The 27,506-nt window shown below is 42.6% G+C and overlaps 1 protein-coding gene across 1 annotated transcript; it reads left to right on the top strand.

Annotated features, from left to right (window-relative positions):
• LOC116363225 (NLR family CARD domain-containing protein 3-like) lies at window positions 1-27,506 on the top strand. Its single transcript, XM_031817031.1, has 8 exons — window positions 1-150; window positions 19,604-19,720; window positions 20,001-20,085; window positions 20,215-20,443; window positions 21,266-23,036; window positions 24,672-24,845; window positions 25,357-25,568; window positions 26,885-27,506. Exons 1-8 carry the CDS (start codon window positions 23-25, stop codon window positions 27,412-27,414), a joined length of 3,246 nt encoding a protein of 1,081 aa, XP_031672891.1. The 5' UTR covers window positions 1-22; the 3' UTR covers window positions 27,415-27,506.

A 27,506-nucleotide genomic window follows, 5' to 3' on the forward strand; every position in this document is an offset into this window, starting at 1 on the left:
GTTTAGGGGTCAGTGCTCTAAAATGAGTCTCTCTGGGGAGAGAGAGGAGGTGGGCCCTGCCTCTAAAATGAGTCTCTCTGGGGCGAGAGAGGAGGGGGGCCTTGCCTCTAAAATGCATCTCTCTGAGGGACATGACACCAAAGCTAAGAGGTAAGATGACCATTTATAAAGAATTTATCGAGTTCATTCAAAAAATAAATAGCTATCTTAAGATGAAACACTATATATCCATTGTTCATCAGGAATGGAATGTTCGTATCCTGTATATTTGAATGTGATATGGGTTGTCTCACCTAAAAAAGCACTTACTGTAAATCACTCTGGATAAGAGCAGAGAGATTAAAGTAGATGTCACGTGTCAAAATTTTGATTGATGACCCTATGTGAACCTATGTGAACTCTATGTGAACCCTATGTAGTGATGACGTGTGCATGTCTTCTGGTCAGGCAAGCCTGGTTAGGTGGGGGCTATGGGGTGAGTAAGGGTCCATTTGACAGGCCGTTAATGATTGATGACCCAAGCCTGATTTATGACCCTATGTAATGATTTATGACCCTATGTCATGTAGAAGGGTGCATGCCCAGGGGGGTTGGTGGGGTTGAGTAAGTGACCATGTGTCAGGTCAACCTGTTACTGTTTCTCACGGTTTGGGGTGGTTAATGCCCCTTATAAAGCGCCTGAACAATACCTGTTTAAGACTGTACATGATAACCCCCCTGAATATTAAACAAAAATGACACCTATGCCAATTTTAGGGATGTTATGCTCGGCTTGTCATGAACCCAGTGACCAAAGCCTTGAAGAAGTTCTGTGTGAAGCTCCAGAATGTTTTAAAGGATTTTTGGGTACGAGTGAGGGCCACATGTCTTACATATTCCACCCGGAGGATTCTACGGTAAAGATATTCACAGACCGTGGACCCAAACCCCTTTATCCTGCAAAACCTGGGAGTTTTCCCCCGGCTCTGGGGATGAGAGAATGGCTAAACATCAGGCTGGCTCTTTGTAAAATTGAACAGGTCCTGAGTGGTACAAATGTGCCAGGATATGCGTTGGAAGAACAGGTCTGCGGCCGCAGTGATCTCAAGGCTCTAAGAATTGCTTCAATGGACTATAGCCCTGACAACAAAGTGACAATTTTAGCCTGTGACCTTTATGATAAGTCTAATGCTACAAAGTCTGTCAATTCTCCTGTAGCTTCCAGAGCACGCAAACATGTAAACTTTTTTATTCCTGTGTTTAGTTTTAAATGGGTGGATTATCCAATTTTCATAACACTTATGAATAAGCTGGACATTCTCTTCCAAAATGGGGAACAGTTAAAGCGCTGGGCGAGGCTTTCCTTGAGACAGAGTCAAGACCAAAAGGCCCGACGGAGGATCTACCCCTGGAGTGAAAACTTACCAAGTGTTGATGGACCTAGCAAGAGAGCCTTGCCTTTTGAGGGCGAACTCGACACGGACAATGGCGGTTGGTTGCATAAGCTCCCAGGATCTGTAAGAAAGGCATCGTAAAATACCTTAAGAATGTAAGGATATAAAATGTATGTACTAAATATTTTGAATGAAATAAATGGTTTTAAAATCAGAATCTCACCACGTTATGAACTCTCGCGTTTGTTCACTCTTAGCGCAGTCAGTCCCTGAGAAAAAACTTGCGGAAAAAGCCATGTGCGCGCGTATGTGCGTGAGGGAGTTTTCTGTAGTGGCTGTGTGTGTGTGTGTGTGTGTGTGTGTGTGTGTGTGTGTGTGTGTTTCAAAAACAGAAAAAGGGGGGCGGGTTGTTTGTTAAAAAAATACCCTTGCATCTGCGCTCAAGGCTCTCTCTCTCTCTCTCTCTCTCTCTCTCTCTCTCTCTCTCTATGCCTGGTGGGTCGTTTGAAACCAAGGTTTACACTAGCCTGCAAAACAGATGCCTACCCCCCAACAATAATATTGTGTCTTACGACTCCTAATCTTAAAGGCCTTTCATAAAACTATTTTTTAGGTGGGCTAAAAAGTCATTCATCCCAGCGATGTCGAGACCAACCCACCCCCTGCATCTAGGTGCTAGCACCCCGGAGATTTTAGAAGATCCAAAAGGATCCTAATGTTTAGACACACCCAATACCATGTGTTTGAAATGTGTCAAATATACCATGGGTGGGGGTATAGCCCGAAAAAAACGACAAACCCCAAATGCTATGTAAAAATCATTCAGGGGTTTTTCTCTAGGTCGTAGGGTACAAAAGCGCTAGAAACCAGGGGGCAATGTTAGCAGCGTTTTAGTTCCGATGCAAACAGCACCTCCAGAAACTCCAAGAATCGTTATCGGACTGAAGCGTTAAAAAAGATAATCGGGGAAAACAGTCTAATGGATCTATCGCAAGGTGAGTTCTTGAAATAAATCTTTATTAGATTTGGTTGTTGTGGGGAATTGTTTGAAAAGCGTGGGATGTTATAGAAATATTAAACAATCATTAGGATCAGTATGCTTACCGTATAACAAGGCAATATTAGCTAAAGTGATTATAGCTTTAATATTGTCGAATGTTTTATAGATTCTGAAGCATTCACGCAGATACTCCGAGGTATAACTGAGCTCGAACCATCCAATGGGGCTCCGGAACAAAGTGCAGACAAACAAACGCCTACCCTGAATTGTAAACGTAAGTAAGCTCCAAGAATTCCATACATAAAAATATTTATACCTTAAAAACAAAAAGTGTGGGCATCTTATATTAAAAGTTATTTTATATGTTTACAGAGGACCTAAAGCCTAGAAGGTTAAACGAGGCCCTATGGAGCCTGAACGGTTTCTGCGAAGCATATGACTACGAGACAATTCTGCCCTACTCCCAGGATGTATTTACACAAAAGCAGCGAACAGAGACTTTAAACGGCAGGTCAACTCCCCTTGGCCAGGACAACGTTGTCCCCCATATTTCTAAACACCAAAGGATAATTAGTGCTCAGATCCACAGTTCCGCTTCACCCGAACAATTCTACTTGGCCGATATTCACGAGACGTCGTTCCAAGGACAAGGTATGAATCAATTATATATTATTATTTTAATATTTATATATATATTTTTTTTTATGCCGGAATATGTTAAAACAAGGCCTAATGCTGTTTTTTTGTTGTTTTTTTTTGTTGTTTTTTCAGGCTCACCATCTACCGAACCTGCAGATGCTGTAATACAGGTTGAACAAAGACATCAGCCCCTGGTTTCAGAGCTTCTTCAGAACAGCCCTCGTCAAAAAAGCCGAGGTATTTAATTAATGTATTGTTAATATATAGGCTTATATCTGAAATGTATTTAGTATTTTTAACATATTTTAGGGTTAATAACCTATTTTTGTATGTATTATTTTTATTTCAGACTCCTCACCGGCTTATAAAGACAACGCACAAACATCGGAGGATGCCCAGACAAGCATCCCCGAGGAGGCTCCAAAGACACCAGTCAAGAAAACAGCGAAACCTGATGATTTCAAAGATTTAAATGACATTTCTGAGGTAGACGATTTGATGTTCTGTGAAGCTGCCAACCTTCTTGAATCGGCCAATTCTGTGGGGGAAACAGCAGATTCTGAAATAGACCAAGAACGTTTTTTCAAAGCGTTTACCCTGGGTTTAAAATCACGAAAGGCTCTACTCCAGAGGCGCGTGTGTATTCTACTCGAGCATCAATACAATCAGGATGTGTCATTCTGGCATAGCGAGCTACCCCGTATGTTAAAAAACATTAGGGCTAAAACAAGCAAATACCGCCGTTAAAAAACACACATGTAAACACACACACACACACATCCTTAATTAGACAGATGGCGCCCCCTATAGACCAAAGTGAGACAATTGAAACCCTCTTAGCCATGATCCCTACAGAGCTCCAAGATATAGTTAACCATATGAATGATTCGGGGGTAATTGACATAATGACAATAGATGAAAATCTATTATCACAGATTCCCTCCGAACTCATAGACATTATTACACGTATGAATGAGTCAGGGCCTTCCGAGGAAAACATGTTAACACAGATTCCCGAAACCATCATATCTCTAATTACCCAGCTTAACGCGAGCCCTAGGTTTAATTCGGCCCCACAGACACCTCTAAGACAGCCTTTAACAACATTGTCCGAAGAGTCTGAAAGTCAATATGATGTTTTTGAACAGTTGGACAAATGTCTAGCAAATCTGGAGGGGGGCGGTCTTGAGATCAGTGTACAGAACGAGAGCGCTAGGTTTAATTCGGCACCCCAGACACCTATAAATCAGCCTTTAACACCAATGTCCGAAGAGTCTGAAACCCAATACGATGTTTTTGAACAGTTGGACAATTGCCTAGCAAATCTGGAGGGGGGAGGTCTTGATCGAAGTGTACATGTTTTGCGTCGAAATAAATTCAGCAATATTGAGGTTCGCCAGTTTTTCAATTTCGCATGGGGGGGTCAGATTCGGGAATATGCTGTGTTTTACGTAATGCTTATGGACACTTTGAATGAACTGTTAGCTAGGATTAGAGATTATAGCGAACCTAGGGATCTCTTACAGTTGGAAATTTGTGGAGACAGTCTACAGAGCAAGGTATCGCTTATTTTACAGAATGGTGAAGCAGAGCTTGAACAATTTGTTAAACTGCTAGAACGCCTTGTTCAGTCAAATTTAAACGTGCTAGCAGATAGGACCCTCGAACTTGTAGTACAATTAGTACGACAACCACAAGGGGGCGGGGGTCAGAGACGAAAGCTCGAGAGTTTAATGCAGTCCGAAATCATAAGCAATAAAAGGGCCTATCTCATAAACGTTCACAATCCAGGTAATAAGCTATGTTTTGCCATAGGTTTGGCCCACTTACTCAGCCCAGGATGTACTGATCAAGCCGCGTTACAAAAAGCTCGAGAGCTACAAACTGCGGTGGGTCTCGGTATACAGGATGCTGTGGCTTTCTCAGACATAGTCAAATTTGAAAACTTTCTGAACATCAAGATTGTGGTTTTGTACCACAGTAGGGCTAATGACGCTCTCCTCAAGTTCCAAAATATACCCGAACCACATCCTAAGACTATGTACTTTTATGTGCAAAATGAGCATTACTATGCCGTAACTAACATCACAGCCTTTTTAGGTGCTCCATATGTCTGTCCAGCCTGTCATACCGGCTACACACGCATGGGGGGGGCACTCGTGCCGTTACAACTGTTCAGTATGTCTGGATAAACATTGCCCTATGCAGCCGCTAAACTTGACCCCCTGTGCGGATTGTCACCGCACATGTCGTTCGGCCTACTGTTACGAAAAACACAAAACTGAAACATGGCATCCCAAGGCATGTAAATCTGTAAGCAGTTGTGACATTAACAAGAAATGTCCAAAATGTCATTGCAATTACAACCTTAAAATAGATAGCCCTAAACCTCATGTTTGTGGAATTATACACTGCCCAATCTGTAAAGGTCCTTTGAAAAGCAGAGACGCGGAAGCGGTTCAAGAAGTAACACATGAGTGTTACATTCAGCCCTTGGCTGAAGATGAACATACAGAGAAATATGTGTTTTATGATTTTGAGACAAATCAGCAATCAGGGGTTCATTTGCCTATTTTTGTGTCAACCATGACTTTCAAGGGTGAAAAATGGTCGGCCGAGGGACCCAATTGTGCCAGGCTCTTTCTAAAACATTTTAGAAAAGCCCAGTACAGAAACTTCACGTTTATAGCTCACAATGCTAGGGCCTATGACGCCTATCTGCTTCTGAACCCTTTGATACAGCAAGGCGTGGCCCCCAGTGTCATAGCTCAAGGGAGTAAAATATTATGCTTTGTTGACCCCACCTTCAAACAGAGATACATTGACAGCTTAAGCTTCTTACCCATGAGATTGGCTCAAATGCCAGAGGCCTTGGGTTTTGAAAACTCTGTCAAAGGCTATTTCCCTCATTTCTTCACATCTGAGGAGAATCTACATTATATAGGATCTTATCCAGCCCCCGAAATGTACGGGTGTGATCAAATGTCTCCCAAAGAGCGTGAGAGATTCATGACATGGTACGAGACCGTAAGACATGGCACTTTTGATTTCCATAAAGAGATGGAATCATACTGTGACAATGACGTTGTTATACTTCGTGAAGGATGCCTCAGATTCAGAGAAGAGGTAATCAAAGATGCGGGCATTGACCCCTGGAGCTGTACAACTATTGCATCAGCGTGCATGAAAACCTATCGTACACACTATCTAACTCCTGAATCTATAGCTATCCCATCGCCAGACAACTACCGACGCCAATTCAAGGCCTACTCTAGTGGTTCCATTCAATGGTTGGAGTACTTGGCCCAGGATAAAGATATTTTTATCCAACATGCTTTGAATCGGGGGGAGAAGGCTTTTGGGCCTTACCATGTAGATGGATACACACAGATTGACGGGGTTGAGACAGTGTATGAGTACAACGGTTGTTTCTTCCACGGTTGTAAATTATGCTTTGTCCCCCACGCCTTGTGTGTCCTAACCCAAAAGACTTTTGGGGAAATGTACCAAGAGTTTCAAGACAAACTGAATTCTTTAAAGGCTACTTACGGGTTAAAAGTTGTGGTTTTGTGGGAGCACGAATGGACAGCCCTCAAAAAGGCAGATCCTAGTGTTAAGGCCTTCCTTACCCATTATGACCCTCCAGAGCCCCTGGAACCGCGACAGGCCTTGTTTGGAGGCCGGACCAATGCTTTGACATTGCGTTATGTAGCTCAACCTGACGAGACAATAGGCTATGTAGATTTTACATCCCTATATCCTCATGTAATGAGTTCCTCATTCTATCCTATAGGGCATCCTGAAATTATTCACAGCGACTTTGACGAACCCCAAAATTATTTTGGTTTAATCAAAGCGACTGTCTACCCTCCTAGGGGGCTGTTTATACCTGTGTTGCCTTACAAGGGTCCTAAAGGAAAACTTTTCTTTCCCCTTTGTCGCACATGCTGTGAAAACCACAACCAGGAAAACCCCTGTGATCACACAGATCAAGAAAGAGCCCTGACCGGTGTATGGGTCACTGTAGAATTCTCTAAGGCTTTAGAGAAGGGGTATCGTGTGGCCAAAATCTTTGAAGTGTGGAACTTTTCCAGGAAATCAGACACACTTTTTAAAGAGTACATCAAAACCTTCTTGAGATGCAAGCAGATGGCTTCAGGCTATCCTGCATCGGTCACAGATCAAGAAAGTAAAGACCAGTACATTCAAGACTACCATGACAGAGAAGGCATACTTCTTGACCCTGACAGAATAGAGGTCAACAAAACCAAAAGAAATGTGTCGAAATTGTACTTGAACTCCCTTTGGGGGAAATTAGCGCAGAGATGCAATATGCTAACAACTTCGATCATTAAAGACCCCGAAGAATTTTTGGAATTTGTTTTTTCGGACCAATACGAAATTTCACATTTTTCCTTCTTGAGTCAAGACATTGCCTTGGTGCAATGGAGGCGCCACCAAAAGTGGGTTCTACCCCCGGGTAATGTAAATGTGTTTCTTGCAGCATTTACCACAGCCTATGGCCGCCTTGAACTGTACACCCTCATGGAACAGCTTCAGAGGCGGGTTCTTTACCACGACACAGACTCTGTGGTCTATGTAAGCAAACCGGGGGATTGGACCCCCCCACTTAGCAACTATCTTGGGGGTTTAACGAGTGAACTCGAAGAGGGTGACCATATTACAGAATGGTCCTCATGTGGTCCAAAAAGCTATGCTTTTAGGACTAAAGCCAATCACGTGGTGTTGAAAGCCAAAGGCGTGACTCAAAACTATGAAAATGCACCGCGTGTAAACTTGGAATCAATCACGCGCTTGGTCGAGGGGTTCGTAAAGGACAAGAATAGTGACTTGGAGATTTTGAGCTCCTACAACAAAATAGTGAGGGATAAAAAGGGGTTCCATCTAAGAAACGCACCACTCACTAAAAGATTCAGGGTAGTCTATGACAAGAGACAGCTATTGCCTGACGGTACCACATTGCCCTTTGGCTACTGACTTATGCTACAAGCCCCAGTGTGTCTTAAAGCTTAAGATATTATGACTGCTGTCGAGGGTTTTGACCCCCGTCTACAATTGCCTTTTTCAGCATTAATTGCAGGCCCTTCAAACAGTGGTAAAACTTTTTTTGTAAAAAGTATTTTAGAGAATTCTGAACATGTGTTATCTCAAAAGCCTGACAATATTGTATGGTGTTATTCATGTTACCAACCTCTGTATGATGAATTATTGAAGACAATAAAAATCAAGTTTGTTGAAGGAATACCCGATTCTCTGTCTGATGATGAACTTCTCCCCCCACATGTAAATAATCTGCTGGTTTTGGACGATATGCTATTTGCTGGTAGCGAACACCCTGAAATTGCACGAGCTTTTACCCAATATACTCATCATAGAAACCTGTCCGTGCTTTACTTGGTCCAGAATGTGTTTCACCAAGGTAAAAATAGTCGGACCATTAGCTTGAATGCCAACTACATGGTATTGTTTAAAAATCCTAGAGACAAACTGCAAATTAGCACTCTAGCTCAGCAGATGTACCCTGGACGGAAATCATACTTTATGGAGAGCTATGAGGACGCTACCAAAGAGCCATTTTCTTATTTAATCGTGGATTTAAAAGCAAATACTCCAGAACACCTTAGGCTACGTACAGGGCTGTTTCCGGGGGAGAGGCCTGCTGCATACCTTCCTAAAAAGTAAACGCTATGTCTCTGCGTTTAAAAAGAAACCTCCCCCTCTTGAGAAGGCTAGTAGGTTCTACAGCTAAAGAACGGAAGGCCATCTTGGGTCGCTGTTCTTCAGATCTCATATTAGCCCTATGTGAGATTGCTTTGAATCTTCTCAAAGGACGCATTCCACTCACCCTGAACCAATTGAAAAAATTAAGGAGACAAAAGACAGCGATCAAACTCTTTGCCAATAAAAGGGCCAGTCTTCAAAAGAAAAGACATAGTATACAACAGTCTGGGGGTTTTCTTCTACCTTTACTCAGTATAGCCGTGCCCTTCATCACCAGCCTTATTGCGGCCAGACGTGGGGGTTGAACACGTGGTGTGATGGCCACTAAAATGTACTTGGTGCCTCAACAAGAGTTGGATAGACTTAAAAAACAAATGCAGGGTCCTGAAGATATCAGACAAACAGCGGAAAATGATTTGGATACGGCCATGAAGGATGTTTTGAACCGAAAAGGATTGAACCCCTATGATAAGATTCAAAAATACACAAACCTAATGCAAAGGTATTTGACTCGGGTAAAGCAAGGGGAGAGAGAGAGACTAACCATTTAACCCTTTCCATACCGGACCCTTTAACAGATGTCGAACCTAACGATAGCCATGCCCCTGTAAGGCCTGTACCGTCGATCTTACCTAGTGGAGATAATATGTCGGGTGAAGCTCAAATGCCATTTGAAGATAAAGTTATGCATGACCTACTGACACATGTGCCTTTACGTAACAGGAAGAATGTTAAATACATTATGAACAAGATAAAAGACTCAAAGGGGATAGCTGCTTGGAACGACTCTGGAGAGTTTATCCTTCAGGGCTCTGTGGTTAGGGGGTCCCATATGCAGGACTTGCTTAAAAGTACCACGGCTGCCCACAAGGTTGCTGATGACCGAAGGCCTCCCGGCTGGCGTCAGTTTCTTAAGGCCCTGGCAATCCTCAACATCCCCCTCTCCGGTGTACCCAACCATAAGCTTCGTCAACAGATTCAAGCTTTAAAACAAAAGCCTTCAACGAGATACAGCACCCCTAAAGATGCCCCAACGACACCGTCCCCCTATGAAAGCGATGATGCTAACTCATTTACTCCCATGAACGTCTCAGGACCTTTTCCTAAACCCGATCTCTCGGCGTGGTTAGACTTTTGAAAATGACTTTTGAATGACTATGATTAAATTCAATAAATTTTTTATTTGAAAAATAAGCAAGTTAACATTTGTGGCATTCTTGAAACATATGACGTGAGCATACGCCTTGATTACGCGTTCTTAAAGGACACACATTTGAACACTTTTGATATTTTCTAACAAAACAAGATACAAGGTTATCATTACTTCTTAAATCATCCTTATAAAGAGACATAACATCTTCAAAAGAAACTCCCCGGGCTCTTTGGCACAGGTAAAATACACAGTGGTGACCGCATGTAGTGGAAAGGTTATCTTGCACTTGTTTGATGTTGTAGTAGATCTTTGTACCGTTTAGGGTCAAAAAATCTTTAATAGATTTAGGGAAATGTGAAAAACCGGGGGGAAAGCCATAGGAATCAAAAAAAGTTGAGATTTTTCGTCCACCTTCCTGTTCTAATGTCATAGCTAGCCAATGTTCACCAGGCATGTGTTTAGGATGTGTATTGACAATAAACATTGCAGGCCTCTCAGGCCATATCTCAATAGGTAATTCATCACAAGCCAACACTCCACAAAATTGTTTTCCAATCAAGCGGCTCATGAGCCCGTCCAACTCTTGGGTATTCATGTCTTTGTTCAAAGGTCCTTAATAATAATCCACTAAGACCTGTCTTCGGGCATTCACTTCCAAGATTGAATCAGAGCATGCGTAAACAATCATGCTAACTGTACAGGCTAAAGGTGTACGGAAACGCATTTCCAGCCTGAGGTTACCTTGGGACACCACAGACAGATTTCCTGAGGTGTCATCATCAGGTGATAAATTGAAAGCATACAATGTGTAACCCTCTGCAAAATCATTTCTGTCAATAGGTAAAGAGAGATCTTTTAGATGTCGCCCTGTAGCCAGGAATAGATTGTAAAATTCTCGCACAGATATGTTGTTATTAAATTGTGGTTGGAAAGCCTTCGCCGGAACCTGACGTCCGTCCTGACAGAGCGCTACATACTCTGCATTGAAGTGCTGAAAATTAAAGTTTTTTTTATCTAAACTGCCCGTATTAGAGGCGTGATCAACCAGACCTATAACCACATATCTAGGTAAAGGGCCTAGAAATAGGTTTTCTTGACTGCAGATTCTACTGCCCACAGGTATGCTAAAGGTTTTCATGGTAATTCTTTGGAGAGGGTAAAGGGCATTTCCTTTCATCAAAGCATGTGAGTGACCCAGGCGCACGGCCGGAGATACAGATACTTTTTTAATAAAAAGGGTTGCCCCCAACACTTTCAAACTAAAATCCCCGTCTTGGGGAGACATCAGGCAAAAATCATCCTTGGCCCTGGTTAATTTTAATCTTAAATCAACCGAATTTAAGAGTAACCGTTCTTGAAAGAAAATGTCAGAGTGTATAGGGCCTAGCAAATGAAACTCTCGAGATTCGGTGCAGTAGCGAGCTCGTGCCGCTAGTCCTTTGTTTGCACCGGTGGAAGGGTCTGTCGATTCCATAGAGGCTCCTGCAGTATCCTTGCTAAACAGCCCGGCGCTAAATTGGGTTTTGAGAGTGTCTTCGGAGTAGTTTAGTAAACACTCCATGATGGCTCTATAAGGGTATGTAGCGCTGCTTTGACTGATTAGGCGTTCACCCAAAGTCACATCAACTTGGGAGAAAATGGTGGCCAAGGGGTAATTAATGAGACTCACTTTGGCATCGTCTGCAATATTAGACCCATCTCTTTTGGTCACTTTTAGACGTAAATGCACCAAGGTGTTGTTGAGGTCCAGATAGTTGTCACCATGGCCTGGTATGAAAAATTCGATAGGCCCGTTATCGGTAATAACAGAGAGAGGGGCTATCTCCACATAACTGGATCTATCTATTGAATGCTGCGTTAACGGTGCCGTGAAAAGATCAAGTTCTGTCTTTATAGCTTCAGAGGACATTCGATGTAAAAGAGCCATGTCACTTATTCTTTTAGAAAATACTTCCTAGTATTCTTTTAGCCTGTTTTGGTACAGACCTCCTCACTTTACCCCGTCTTTGACTTACTGAGGTTCTTTTAACAGTTAACCGCCGCTTTTTAGGTGCAGGTCTACGCCTTAAACCAGGGGGTCTCTTTTTTGGCCTTCGAGACAATATCATAAGCCCCGAGCCTTCTTGATGCTCCACCTCTGGTGACGCCCTTCGGGTCATAGCATTGGCTACAACCTCACTTACTATATTTTTAGCCGCTGATTTTAAATGTGGTTTGGCTATGCTGAAGCCTCTCTTCATAAACGGTAAAACCATCCTGAAGAGGTTACGGAATATACCTCCTATCCCCGAACCATACATTGTCGGCGCTCCATGATATCCTGGTAGTCCATTACCCACTTGATCCACATAGTATGAAACATAACGGTTAGGGTCGAGCTGATGGTGCTCCATAACACTTTTATTTGTATTATGTTTATAAATATAATACAGCTATTATATATGTAGAGAGGTTTTGGTGGGTCTAAAGTGGAGTTTTACAATCGTTTTACCATAAGTAAATTCAATGTTTTCGTTCTGATCCGTTTTAAGCTCAACCAGAATGTTTTCAATATAGTTCTTGCTGACATGTACGTAGTGCGGCTTGTCATAATTGACAGTGACGATGTCCCCATCCTTGCCGTCTATATGAACTGTTCGCAGGAGGGGCACACAGCTGTCTCCGACCCTTTGATAGGTTATGATGTCGGTATAGACAAATATGTTGTAAAAGCCTGCATGTATATCCGCAGGGAATGGGAATAATTTATCGTTCACATACGTCCATTTATTGGGACCCATCCCCAACATGTAGGATAAATTACCGCTGGTCTTTATACCTCCGTTAGCAGGCCCTGAGATTTGTATCCTTTTATGGATTGGATTGTAGAATAGGAATATTTCCATCTTGTTCAGGGTTAGGTGTTCATTCAACTCTGAGACGATCCTGTCGACGGTTCTATAGAAACCTTTTTTAAGCTTAATAAGTATCGCAGGTTCCGAGAACCTTTTGCAATAAAAATCACGGTCCTTAGCTTTGATATTATACCAACTATGGGGGTATGTAATCTCGCTGAGACCTACTTCCCAAGCCTCTGATAACTCTATAGGCTTTGGAAAATTGGTTGTATACTTCGAACTCTGATTATTACGATATATCTGTGCCGACGCATTACTGGGGAGAGTCAGGTAGAAGCCGCTGTGTTCCATGATGCCCAACTGTGTACACGCGAATGATGCGCTAGTTATCATGACTAGGGGTTTAAATTAAGCCCCGTTGCCTCCACCACATCCTGCTCCAATACCCAACTGTTGAACTTTTGAGGCCAGTTTTTCCAGCGGACCAGTAACCATTTTTTACCCTTTTCTCTCTTCTGATCTAGAATCTCCTCCACGTGAAAGACTTTGTCATTACCCAACTGGACCTTCTGTAATTCCTTCTCATAAAAAGATCCCTCTATAAGATCCCCGTCATAATCTTTTAATTTGTAGACCGGCGGAATGCGTGGCAGACATTCGGTAACGGTAAACAACTCCGAGCTAAAGCCTTGTTCGTATTTTTTGTCGAAAACACCCCTCAACTTTGATATACGCACCAAGTCACCCACTAGGAATTTAAAAGTCATTTTTTTCTTACGGCGAAGTGGGAACAAACCATACATATTTTTAAAGACTTGAAAAGAGTTTTCCGAAGAGACCTCCGAGGGCTTCATACGTATAGTCTTATGGTAGCTGTGGTTGTACCCGTTTACTAAATCCTGAACTATGTCTGTATATCGGTTGGTGTTGTGAGCTGTAAAATAGCGCCACATCCGCTCTTTCAAAGTCCTATTAAAGCGTTCCACAACCGAAGCTTTCAAATCAGAGCCTGTAGCAAAATGTACTATATTATACTTATTCATTAGCTTCTGAAATATTTTATTAAAAAATTATTTTCCGCCATCCGTCTGCACTTTCTTGGGTGCGCCTCCTGCCTTCAAGATCGATTCAAAGGCCCTGGTCACCTCTGCCCCGCTCTTATTTTTTAACACCCTTACATAGGCTAATTTAGAGAAAATATCTATAACCGTTAGCATGTAGCGATTTCCATCATTTTTATCGGCAAGGGACTGCATGTCACATAGATCCGCCTGAAATTGGGATAATGGATGCGTAGAAAAAACTCAATTTCTTGGAAAATGTTTTCTTACAGGTTTATGTAGAGTGTAGGCATCTTGCTCTGATAACCATTCATTCACTTTAGCATCGCTTAACAGACTACCTGTTTCTTCGACTATAGCTCTCTGTAAACGCTCTTTACCCCCATAAGACCCGGGGTTAGAGGGATTATAATATATGTTTTTCAACAGCTGCTCAGCCATCCTTCTTGCCTCTCTGAGGTACAATAACTGTAATGAGCCACTTTCATATAACGACAACATTTCAGTTTGTGAATTTTTATTTTAAGAATGCAACAATTATTACGTATACAGACAATTCAGGATTTGTTGCAAGATACAAGTCCCCGTTTTCTCAACAATCACAGCATGCAACACCCTGTATATATTGTTTAGATTTACAGGTTTGTTTCGCTGAATTTTTAAAACACACACGTCTGATATATAAGTATATAAACAACAAATATGATACACATTCACATTAAAGGGTGGTTCAAACAAATAATGTAAAATCTTAGCCAAAGTTATTTCTAGTTCTTCAGAATCCTCAACAAGCCTTGATACCATATGTGACCATTGTAAACTCTCGCCCGTATGTCGGACATGTTTCATGATTTGCTCCATTTTTAACACACGCTCTACAATAACCCCTGTATTGTGGGTTGTGTAGAACTTTACATTGTTCACTTTATTTTCAATAATCTGATGCATAACATTTGTAAGGTCTCTCAAAAGAAAAAATGTATTTATTCGCTCAAACATCGTAGACACATAGTTACCCATAGCTCTAAATAAACAAAATGTCACTCGGTCTCTTGGGATTTATTGAGCCAGAAAAGCATCACATCAGCCACCACAGCTTCCCTGTATTTGTTGTCGTCCACCAGGGTGTGTCGGATTTCTTTGAGTTTCTCATGGATGAAGATGGCCTCCTTCAGTTCATGTAGGAAGGCTTCGGTTACCCCGTAAACTCTAGGGATAGACGGCGCAATACCCATAGACTCCAGGGCGATGACCAGCGCTGGTATAAAACGGCAGGACCACAGTCTTTTCACCAGCTCCTCAAAATGATTGAAAAAGTAGTATCTAGGAGGGTCGTAGAGGCAAGGATGACGACGCTGGCTGGGATGATTGATCTCACAGCCGATGCATTTTTCTCGTATATATTCGCCAATCACCACGTTTAAAAGTGTAGCTACAGAGGCCTTGATTGTATCCACAAAAATAGTACTGGCCACCCCATCAAACACATCCTCAGGCTGGGTAAATGTCGGGGGTGTCACGGGTCTTGCCAGGGGTGCGTAGAGTGTAGGGCTTCGTGGCATAGAGTCTTTAGTGTCGGGCCCCCATGACGTAGTGGCTTCCTCGTAGATGGTCTGGAGATCCATGGTGTATGCTGAAATGAAGAACTGGCTGCTTTTTTCTTTTTATTGTAGAACAAGGCCATTGGGTATCTGGGGGGGCGGGGTTAAAGCATCCGCTTACTTAGTTTTCTTCTGACGCTGTATCTTCTTGAGGCTCTTTTGCATCGTAATCTTTACGATTCGTATATATTATGCACTTCTTTAAATGAACAAGGCTCTGACGCTGTTGGCTCTGTACAAAGAGAGCATCCAACGGTTGCAACATTTTCAATTCCAGTACATCCCAACTCTTAAAAGGAATAAGCAGACGCAGTCGGGTATCCCCAGTCAGGCCACCACCCCTAAGGTTGTGGTTTCGGATTGCCTCGGTGCCGATATAGAACTCCACGCTGCCGCACGGTCGGCCATTCTTTCTTTGTATTTTCACCCTGTGAAATATTTGTCCTGAGGAGTCAGGGGTACCTTCCCAACGGGTCTCGTGGCCCGTGAACACACTATACCCCTTGGTGATAAGGCTCAGTTCAGGACACACAACCTTGCGAAAAACCGACCAGTCTTCAACACCATATTCCAAGCCTACAGTCTGGTCTGTATATTCTTCTCCTTCATCTACCGTATAGAGGGTCACTCTACAGGCCAGGTAATCAAACCGATACCCCCACTGCTGGCCATTAGACATCAACACTTGATCTGTCAGAGCATTTGCTGGCGGTATTTGGGTTCTATACACATTTAAAAAACGTTTTTCTGGCGCATCATATATTGCTGGTTGATACTTTGCCCTTGCTCTATGGGCAACCCGAAGGCCTGTTTCAGTTGTTACCGTCATCACTGCTTTGGTACCGATCCCAAATTCCATGGTTATTCTTAAGATCTTGTGCACTCTTAAACAGGTATTGTTCAGCGGCTTTATAAGGGGCCTTAACCAACCCAAACCGTGAGAAACAGTAACAGGTTGACCTGACACATGGTCACTTACTCAACCCCACCAACCCCCCTGGGCATGCACCCTTCTACATGACATAGGGTCATAAATCATTACATAGGGTCATAAATCAGGCTTGGGTCATCAATCATTAACGGCCTGTCAAATGGACCCTTACTCACCCCATAGCCCCCACCTAACCAGGCTTGCCTGACCAGAAGACATGCACACGTCATCACTACATAGGGTTCACATAGAGTTCACATAGGTTCACATAGGGTCATCAATCAAAATTTTGACACGTGACATCTACTTTAATCTCTCTAAGAGCATCTGCTAAATCAGGGGTTCTCAATCCGGGGTCTGGGGAGGTACTGCAGGGGTTCTCAATCCGGGGTCTGTGGAGGTACTGCAGGGGTTCTCAATCCGGGGTCTGGGGAGGTACTGCAGGGGTTCTCAATCCGGGGTCTGAGGAGGTACTGCAGGGGTTCTCAATCCGGGGTCTGGGGAGGTACTGCAGGGGTTCTCAATCCGGGGTCTGAGGAGGTACTGCAGGGGTTCTCAATCCGGGGTCTGTGGAGGTACTGCAGGCGTTCTCAATCTGGAGTCTGTGGAGGTACTGCAGGGGTTCTCAATCCGGGGTCTGTGGAGGTACTGCAGGGGTTCTCAATCCGGGGTCTGCGGAAGGTACTGCAGGGTTCCATGGCACCCTGACTGTACTCGTTGCAATGTCAGACATTTGATAGAATTTTTACATGACACGACCACTTTTCCTGCTCTTAATTATTGCCTAGTATAGTAGAATGCGTATTTTTTTTAAACCAATTCTGATGGTTGTTACCGTTATATCAACACACTCTTCACACCCGTTTAACAACTCTAAATATCTTTGGAATAGAAGGCATCAAGTCCCTTGCCAATAATGTTGCCCACAACGTTGCATACAATGTTCATTTTCATTGATCACATATTACACCCTAGATGCCTTCAAATGCCCAATTTATATCCATGCCCAGTTTAGGATTATTATTTAACAACATGTAGATAATTAAATAACAACATGATGTTGTGCTCCAAAGGGAGAACTTGAAATAACATGATGTAGATAATTAAATAATCAGAAGAACAACGTGTTTATTATTATACACTCTATGTGTTTAGAAAATAAGGTTCCTTAAGGAATAAATCATATATTTGAGTGTTCATTGAAGAAGAACCTCTAGAGTTCTGATCAACAAAAGGTTCATGTTTTGAGGATGTGAACCCAGCAGCCCTCCAGTGGTCAGATCAATTCCACCTGTTTTTTCCAGCACCCGGCCCGGGATTCGAACCAGCCACCTTTCGGTCACAGCGCCAACTCCAACCTGAGTTAATCTTCAGAAATAAGCATGAGTTAATCTGCCAAAATGAAGACAAAATGCTATGCAGTTATACATAATTATTATACATAACTCATTGCCAAAAGCACAAGACATACTGTTGCATGTAGGTCTATATTATTTATGGGTTGATCACATAGAAATATAAAAACATTATTTTTAACTACTACAAAGCAATTACATGTGGCTCAGGAACCACTGACTCACTGCATTATTCTATAGTATTATCAAGACACCTGCTGTTAACTCTTAACTACTTAGAGGAGTCCTAAATATCTGCCGACTAGGTGGGTAGGTAATTTAGGTAATGGGTAGGTAACTAGGTCATTTATACCCATAAGTGTAAAATGTCTTTATTCTCAGCACTTATACGACCAATGTTCTACTCTGAGACACTTTGTGGGTATGGACCCAGATCTCAACATATTGTTATAAAAAGACATAGAATGTTTGTTTTACATAATAATAAAAACTGAATATTACTAATGTAACCCACTGTAAAGACTGGGTTCAGTTGATTGTGTTCCACTGCTCATGTCCGCGTTCTGGAACTGTCCGCGTCCCCGTACAGAACTGTCCGCGTCCCCGTACAGAACTGTCCGCGTCCACGTACAGAACTGTCCGTGTCCACGTACAGAACTGTCCGCGTCCACGTACAGAACTGTCCGCGTCCACGTACAGAACAGTCCTTGTGGCGCCAAGCCGGTTACGCGCAGAGTGGACTGAGGTGATCTTGGGGAATAACGACGGAGTTTGTTACAGTGTTGAGACACCGAAGTTTATTGTTCAATTTGCATTTTTCTTTACGGTCAGGGACATTATGAGTGTAGCCAGATCCTTTTCACTCTCTATCCTTGTTTCATTTTGTGGTTCACCGGATTCGTCATCATCATCGAGACGAGGGACAGAAATGACCTGCTAGCCAGTCGGTACAGCTCGGTAAGCTAGCTAGCTACTCTACCAGCAGCATCCTAGTTATCCTAGCTAGTCGGTACAGCTCGGTAAGCTAGCTAGCTACTCTACCAGCAGCATCCTAGTTATCCTAGCTAGTCGGTACAGCTCGGTAAGCTAGCTAGCTACTCTACCAGCAGCATCCTAGTTATCCTAGCTAGTCGGTACAGCTCGGTAAGCTAGCTAGCTACTCTACCAGCAGCATCCTAGTTACCATAGCTACCACTACATCATCACCGGTAGTGATAGGATGGAAAGAAAGGGAGCTCTGCTCTCAGATCAGCTTTCTCCATTCAAATATGTTCTTTACATTAGAATTATTTCACAATACTGACCACGGATCAGCTTCTATTATCCCCTATGGCTACAAATACTAAATGATTAAAATGTCAAATATAAGTGTTTTACATACAGATCTCATATTACTGTATTGAATTATTATATTAAAATATTTAAATATTGATGTTAAAAGTGTATCATTTATATAGTTATGTTAAACATTAAACGTTAAACATTCCTTATTAAACATGTATTTATTTGTTACATTTGACTGTGTAGCAGATATATATTATTACTGTGTAAAACCTAGCAGATATATATTATTACTGTGTAAAACCTAGCAGTACTACTGATTCCTCTGAGAGTGACGCAGATATATATTATTACTGTGTAAAACCTAGCAGTACTACTGATTTCTCTGAGAGTGAGACAGATAGAAATAATTTAGAAAAAACATGATTATTTGTCTCTGAAAAAAACATAACTTATAAACAATTTCTTCAACGTTCGCGACGCTAAATGAATCGTTATTAAAAATGACACACTGCTCGCGCCATTAACTAACGTCTGGAATTCAGTTCTATTTGTGAAACTCTTCTTATGTTTCCCCATCTGAGCTCAGAGTAGATGAGAGATGTAATGTTTGTCTCTGTTGTGTTGAAGACCATTCAAGCAGGAGAGACCAGCCTCCCCTGTTCCCAGCTGTGTGTCCATGAAGAGTGACCAGTCTATGGATCAACCTCTAAACTTTAGAGAGGGAGACTTTTCTACTGAACAAAGGTAAGAAGAACTCATGGGTCCTGGTCAGTGAGTTAAACAACACTGTCTCTAGTCATTTCTCCTCTCCCATTTTCCCATTTATTGTTGCTGTTTTTCATAATCCATAGGCTCATCCTTTTGTCCATTTTCATATTCCTAAAACAATATTAAACAAACACAACATTCCCTCCCTGTGTGTGTGTGTGTGTGTGTGTGTGTGTGTGTGTGTGTGTGTGTGTGTGTGTGTGTGTGTGTGTGCACTCCCTGGATGAGGATATTTAATCTCATGTTTTGTCCACAGAAACCAACAGGAGAGATCAGAGTCAGAGATTCCCAGTGGTCAGTCTTCCCAGAGTCATCAAACAGACCTGGCCTCCATATTCAGTGTATGTGGTCCTGTTATGTACATTTGTTTTTGTTTACCTCAAGTAAAGTTGATCTGTCAATCATTCATTAATGTGTTAATGAGAAAGCATTTATTCTCTTGCTTAACTTATTTACTTTATTTATTTCAGTTGCTTGAAGAGAAAATTATGACATTTGTGAAGAACGAGCTGAAGATGTTCAAGAGGATTCTTAGTCCAGAACTCCCAGAAGGCTTAGAGAGTCAGAAGCAGGATAAGGAAGTGGTGGACCCTGAAGATGAGCAGCAGGAGAGCAGTGCCAGAGAGGGGGCTCTGAAGATCACACTGCACGTCCTGAGGAAAATGAACCAGAAGGAGCTTGCTGACACACTGGAGAAATGTAAGAGCTGTCTGCCTCATGATGAATGCTGTTTTATAACATTTAAAAGCTGTAGCTAAAGTACAGCTAAAGTAGCTGTGTAACTTAATGATATTGTAGCAGCCTTAACACAATACCTAGTGACCTCATCAAGTAGCAGCAGGGATGTGTTGTGGTGATTAATTTAGAGAGAGAGACAACATTAATAATACCATCAATAATACCAATAATTTAGAGAGAGAGAGACAACATTAATAATACCATCAATGAGGCCTCCCCGGTGGCGCAGTGGTTAAGGGTGCTGTACTGCAGCGCCAGCTGTGCCATCAGAGACTCTGGGTTCGCGCCCAGGCTCTGTCGTAACCGGCCGCGACCGGGAGGTCGTTGTCTCATCGCGCACCAGTGACTCCTGTGGCGGGCCGGGCACAGTGCGCACTAACCAAGGTTGCCAGGTGCACGGTGTTTCCTCTGGCACATTGGTGCGGCTGGCTTCCGGGTTGGATGTGCGCTGTGTTAAGAAGCTTGGGTTGGGTTGTATATCGGCGGACGCATGACTTTCAACCTTCGTCTCTCCCGAGCCCGTACGGGAGTTGTAGCGATGAGACAAGATAGTAGCTACTATACAATTGGGATTGGGGAGAAAAAGGAGTAATTAAAAAAAATAAAAAATATCAATAATAATATAATCAGTCACACCAGTCTGTAATGCATTAGGAAAACATTTACACATTTATACAGTCAGTTAAGAGAATCAATTATTATAATGTACAACTTTATAACAGTCCTACAATACTGTAGACATTAAAACAGACGTAATATTAATATCCTCTGTGTTATTTCTAGATTCAGATGAGCTTGCTGTGATTTGCCAACGTGAACTCAAATCTAATCTAAAGAAGAAGTTTCAATGTGTATTTGAGGGGATCGCTAAACAAGGAAACCCAACACTTCTCAATAAGATCTACACAGAGCTCTACATCACAGAGGGTGGAACAGGAGAGGTCAATAATGAACATGAGCTGAGACAGATTGAGACAACAACCAGGAAACAAGCAAGACCAGAGACTGCAATCAAATGTAACGACATCTTCAAACCCTTAACTGGACAAGACAAACCTATCAGAACTGTGCTGACAAAGGGAGTCGCTGGCATTGGAAAAACAGTCTCTGTGCAGAAGTTCATTCTGGACTGGGCTGAAGGAAAAGCAAATCAGGATGTCCAATTTGTATTTTCATTCCCTTTCCGGGAGCTGAATTTGATGAAAGAGGACAAACACACTTTCATTGAACTTCTCAATCACTTCTCAATGGAAACCAAACAATCAGGAATCTCCATCTACAACAAGTACAAAGTTCTGTTCATCTTTGATGGTCTGGATGAGTGCCGACTGCCCCTAGACTTCCAGAAGAACAAGATCTGTTGGGACGTCACAGAGTCAACCTCAGTGGATGTTCTGCTGACAAATCTCATCAAGGGAAATCTGCTTCCCTCTGCTCTCCTCTGGATAACTACCCGACCTGCAGCAGCCAATAAGATCCCCCCTGAGTGTGTTGACCAGGTGACAGAGGTACGAGGGTTCAATGACCCGCAGAAGGAGGAGTACTTCAGGAAGAGATTCAGGGATGAGGACCTGTCCAGCAGAATCATCTCACACATAAAGACATCAAGGAGCCTCCACATCATGTGCCACATTCCAGTCTTCTGTTGGATTTCTGCAACAGTCCTTGAACACATGCTGAAACATAAGAGAGAAGAGATGCCCAAGACACTGACTGAGATGTACACACACCTTGTGGTGTTTCATACCAAACAGAAGAATGAAAAGTATCTTGGGAAAGAAGAGACAGGTCCACACTGGAATAAAAAGAGCATTCTGTCACTGGGAAAACTGGCTTTTCAACAGCTTGTGAAGAGCAATCTGATTTTCTATGAAGAAGACCTGAAAGAGGCTGGCATTGATGTCAATGAAGCCTCAGTGTACTCAGGATTGTGCACACAGCTCTTTAAAGAGGAATGTGTGCTGTACCAGGACAAGGTGTACTGCTTTGTTCATCTGAGCATTCAGGAGTTTCTGGCTGCTGTATATGTGTTCCTCTCATTCATCAACAACAATCAGAATCTAATGGACAAACTGCAAACAAAAGATGAGTCTTCAGTTACTTTCTACAAGAGTGCTGTGGATAAAGCCTTACAAAGTGAGACGGGAAACCTGGACCTTTTCCTCCGCTTCCTTCTGGGCCTCTCACTGGAGTCCAATCAGAAGCACTTACGAGGTCTACTGACAAAGACAAGAAGCAGCTCACAGAGCCATGAAGAAACAGTCAAGTACATCAAGGAGAAGATCAGGGAGAATCCCTCTCCAGAGAGGAGCATCAATCTGTTCCACTGTCTGAATGAACTGAATGACCATTCTCTAGTGGAGGAGATCCAAAGCTTCCTGAGATCAGGAAGTGTCTCAGAAGAAGAACTGTCACCTGCACAGTGGTCAGCTCTGGTCTTTGTGTTGCTGACTTCAGAAAAGGAGCTGGATGTGTTTGACCTGAAGAAATACTCCAGATCAGAGAAAGGCCTTCTGAGGCTGCTGCCAGTGGTCAAAGCCTCCAGAGCTGCTCTGTGAGTAAATAAAATGACATATAAGAACTAATCATCAGGAAGAAATATTTATTTTAGAGAAAAATATGTATTATAATATGTAAATAATATTATATTGAATAACATATTCAATAAATTCATTGATTTTCACATTAGTAGAACAATATGACCATACAATTCTAGGAAACGGAAGATGAATCTATATGTTTGAGAGAATTAACTAAATGCATCTACTATTGTCCTTCTACACTACTGGTGTTAAATTGTGTGTTTGTGAAGTCATGATGATCTCTTTGCAGGCTGTCAGGCTGTCTAGTCACAGAGGAAGGCTGTGCTTCTCTGGTCTCAGCTCTGAGGTCAAACCCCTCACACCTGAGAGAGCTGGACCTGAGCTACAATCACCCAGGAGACTCAGGAGTCAGACTGCTCTCTGCTGGACTGGAGGATCCACACTGCAGACTGGAGACTCTGAGGTCAGTATTCCTATAGTTGGTCAACAAGTGATAACTGTTCACCAGATCCACATGTGTTTACCAGACACACATAGTCCACACCATATGTGTTTGGACAGTGAAGTTTACAGTTTTACATTTGGTGCTCTGCTCCAGCATTTTGGATTTGAGATATAATGTTTCATATTAGGAGACAGTACAGAATGTCACCTTTTATTTGAGGTTGATGGTGAGAGGTTAGTATGTTTTGTTGTAGCCTCTGTTATTGGTAATGGTGAGAGGTTAGCATGTTTTGTTGTAGCCTCTGTTATTGGTAATGGTGAGAGGTTAGCATGTTTTGTTGTAGCCTCTGTTATTGGTAATGGTGAGAGGTTAGCATGTTTTGTTGTAGCCTCTGTTATTGGTAATGGTGAGAGGTTAGCATGTTTTGTTGTAGTCTCTGTTATTGGTAATGGTGAGAGGTTAGCATGTTTTGTTGTAGCCTCTGTTATTGGTAATGGTGAGAGGTTAGCATGTTTTGTTGTAGTCTCTGTTATTGGTAATGGTGAGAGGTTAGCATGTTTTGTTGTAGCCTCTGTTATTGGTAATGGTGAGAGGTTAGCATGTTTTGTTGTAGCCTCTGTTATTGGTAATGGTGAGAGGTTAGCATGTTTTGTTGTAGCCTCTGTTATTGGTAATGGTGAGAGGTTAGCATGTTTTGTTGTAGTCTCTGTTATTGGTAATGGTGAGAGGTTAGCATGTTTTGTTGTAGCCTCTGTTATTGGTAATGGTGAGAGGTTAGCATGTTTTGTTGTAGCCTCTGTTATTGGTAATGGTGAGAGGTCAGCATGTTTTGTTGTATCCTCTGTAACTTTCTCACTCATTATGATTAATTCACGATCTTTCTCAGTCAGGGCTTGATGTTGTCATTGTGTTCGAGGAATATGGGACCAGATAAACTTTTGTCTAATGTAATACACTTTAAGTGTCAGAATAGTTATGACTTCTTCAAATGGGGGACTAGATACATAAAATGCTTTTAATTTTTCTAAACGTTGAAACAGATATGTATGAAAATATCCTCAAATAAAAGGTGACATTATAAACTGTCACCTCATATGAAACATTTGATCTGAAATCCAAAATGCTAACAGTGTAAGCAGGGAAAGCTAAGCGAAATATTTTAATATAACCTGTCTGTCATTGTATTTCTTCTGTGTTTCAGACTCACTGTCTGTAAACTCACAGACACATCCTGTGAAGTGTTGGCCTCAGTTCTCAGTTCAAACCCCTCACACCTGAGAGAGCTGGACCTGAGTAACAATGACCTGAAGGATTCAGGAGTGGAGCTGCTCTCTGCTGGACTGGAGAATCCCCACTGTAAACTGGAGACTCTGAGGTCAGTATAATATATATTGTGGACTGTATACTCAATACAATCTAAATCTGATATCTCACTGTCTAAATAGATATGGTGTGGACTGTATACTCAATACAATCTAAATCTGATACCTCACTGTCTAAATAGATATGGTGTGGACTGTATACTCAATACAATCTAAATCTGATACCTCACTGTCTAAATAGATATGGTGTGGACTGTATACTCAATACAATCTAAATCTGATACCTCACTGTCTAAATAGATATGGTGTGGACTGTATACTCAATACAATCTAAATATGATACCTCACTGTCTGTCTTCTGACTGATACTGCGTTTTAAACTGGTCTGGTCAGTCTACTATAATATTTGTACTAGACATGTTTCTATCTGCAGGCAATACTTTGATCATTTGTCATTTTTTCTGATGATACACTATTTTATGAATAGATATGGAAGGTTTCAGGACTGAATATGCTGAAAAAATGAATATCAGTGTGATTTTAATATGATTTGACTCTTTGCAGCCTGTCAGGCTGTCTAGTCACAGAGGAAGGCTGTGCTTCTCTGGTCTCAGCTCTGAGGTCAAACCCCTCACACCTGAGAGAGCTGGACCTGAGCTACAATCACCCAGGAGACTCAGGAGTCAGACTGCTCTCTGCTGGACTGGAGGATCCACACTGCAGACTGGAGAAACTCAAGTATGATAAACATTCTTACCATTACTTACTTAGACAAAGTTATATGTCTCCAGTGTGTGTGTGTGTGTATGTCTCCAGTGTGTGTGTGTGTGTGTGTGTGTCTCCAGTGTGTGTGTGTGTGTGTTAGTGTCTCCAGTGTGTGTGTGTGTCACCAGTGTGTGTGTGTGTGTGTGTGTGTCTCCAGTGTGTGTGTGTGTGTGTGTCTCCAGTGTGTGTGTGTGTCTCCTGTGTGTGAGTGTGTCTCCTGTGTGTGTGTGTGTGTCTCCTGTGTGTGTGTGTGTGTGTCTCCTGTGTGTGTGTGTGTGTGTGTGTGTGTGTGTGTCTCCAGTGTGTGTGTGTGTGTCTCCAGTGTGTGTGTGTGTGTCTCCAGTGTGTGTGTGTGTGTCTCCAGTGTGTGTGTGTGTGTCTCCAGTGTGTGTGTGTGTGTCCAGTGTGTGTGTCCAGTGTGCTCAATGACACTGGACACACACTGGACACACACACACACACACACACACTGGACAAACACACACTGGACACACACTGGAAACACACACACACAGGACTTACACACACGCTGGACTCGCACACACACACACTGGACACACACTGGATACACACTGGATACACACACACAGACACACACTGGACTCACACACTGGACACACACACACACACACACTGGACACACACTGGACACACACACTGAACACTGAACTCACACACACACACACTGGACACACACAGGACACACACACACACACTGGACAAACACACACTGGATACACACACACAGGACACACACAAACGCTGGACTCACACACACACACTGGACACACACTGGACACACACACACACTGAACACTGAACTCACACACACTGGACAAACACACACTGGACACACACACACTGGATACACACACACACAGACACACACTGGACACACACACTGGATACACACACACACTGGACACACACACACTGGATACACACACACACACAGACACACACTGGACACACACTCACACACTGGACACACACTTACACACACGCTGGACTCACAAACATACACACACACACACACACAGACAAACATTCGCGTGTGTGTGTGTATGTGTGTGTGTGTGTGTGTGTGTGTGTGTGTGTGTGTGTGTGTGTGTGTGTGTGTGTGTTCAGTGTGTGTAATTAATGTGAATAAGTGTGTTTTATATTACCATACAGTATAACATATGATCATTCAACAAGTCTCAAGTTACCTTCACTTCTCCTTTTGATACCTAGAAACATCTACATTAAATGAATTAGTGAAAAGTGAGTTAACATTCTAATGTGAATGATGATGATTTCTAATATTGTGTCTGGTTTCATCCATCAGATGTCTGTGATCTCACACTGGACCTAAACACAGTAAACAGACGCCTCTCTCTGTCTGAGGGGAACAGAAAGGTGACATGGAGGAGAGAGGAGCAGCCGTATCCTGATCACCAAGAGAGATTTGAGGACTGGGAACAGGTGCTGTGTAGAGAGGGTCTGACTGGGCGCTGTTACTGGGAGGTAGAGTGGAGTGGGAGAGGGGCTGATATAGGAGTGACAAATAAAGGAATCAACAGGAGAGGAGGGGTTAAGGACTGTTGTCTTGGATACAATGACAATTCCTGGAGTCTGTCCTGCTCTGACAACAGATACTCTGCCAGGCACAATAATAATTCCACTACCATAGACGTCCCCTCCTCCAGCTCCCACAGAGTAGGAGTGTATCTGGACTGGCCAGCCGGCACTCTGTCCTTCTATAGAGCCTCCTCTGACACACTGACCCACCTGATCACATTCACCTCCACATTCACTGAGCCCCTCTATCCAGGGTTTGGGGTTTGGTGGTTTGGCGACTCAGTGTCCCTGAAATAACACACACTGGACAAATACACACACACACACTGGACAAAGACACATACACTGGACAGAGACACACAAACACACACACTGGACAGAGACACACA

Source organism: Oncorhynchus kisutch, unplaced genomic scaffold (genome assembly GCF_002021735.2).
Source record: "Oncorhynchus kisutch isolate 150728-3 unplaced genomic scaffold, Okis_V2 scaffold917, whole genome shotgun sequence".
NCBI lineage: Eukaryota > Metazoa > Chordata > Actinopteri > Salmoniformes > Salmonidae > Oncorhynchus > Oncorhynchus kisutch.

Coding starts and splice junctions, on each gene's coding strand:
- LOC116363225 (XM_031817031.1), top strand. CDS start 23: ATGAGTCTCTCTGGGGAGAGAGAGGAGGTGGGCCCTGCCTCTAAAATG. Junction 20,086..20,214: donor ACCTGGCCTCCATATTCAGT/GTATGTGGTCCT, acceptor TATTTATTTCAG/TTGCTTGAAGAGAAAATTAT. Junction 24,846..25,356: donor TGTAAACTGGAGACTCTGAG/GTCAGTATAATA, acceptor GACTCTTTGCAG/CCTGTCAGGCTGTCTAGTCA.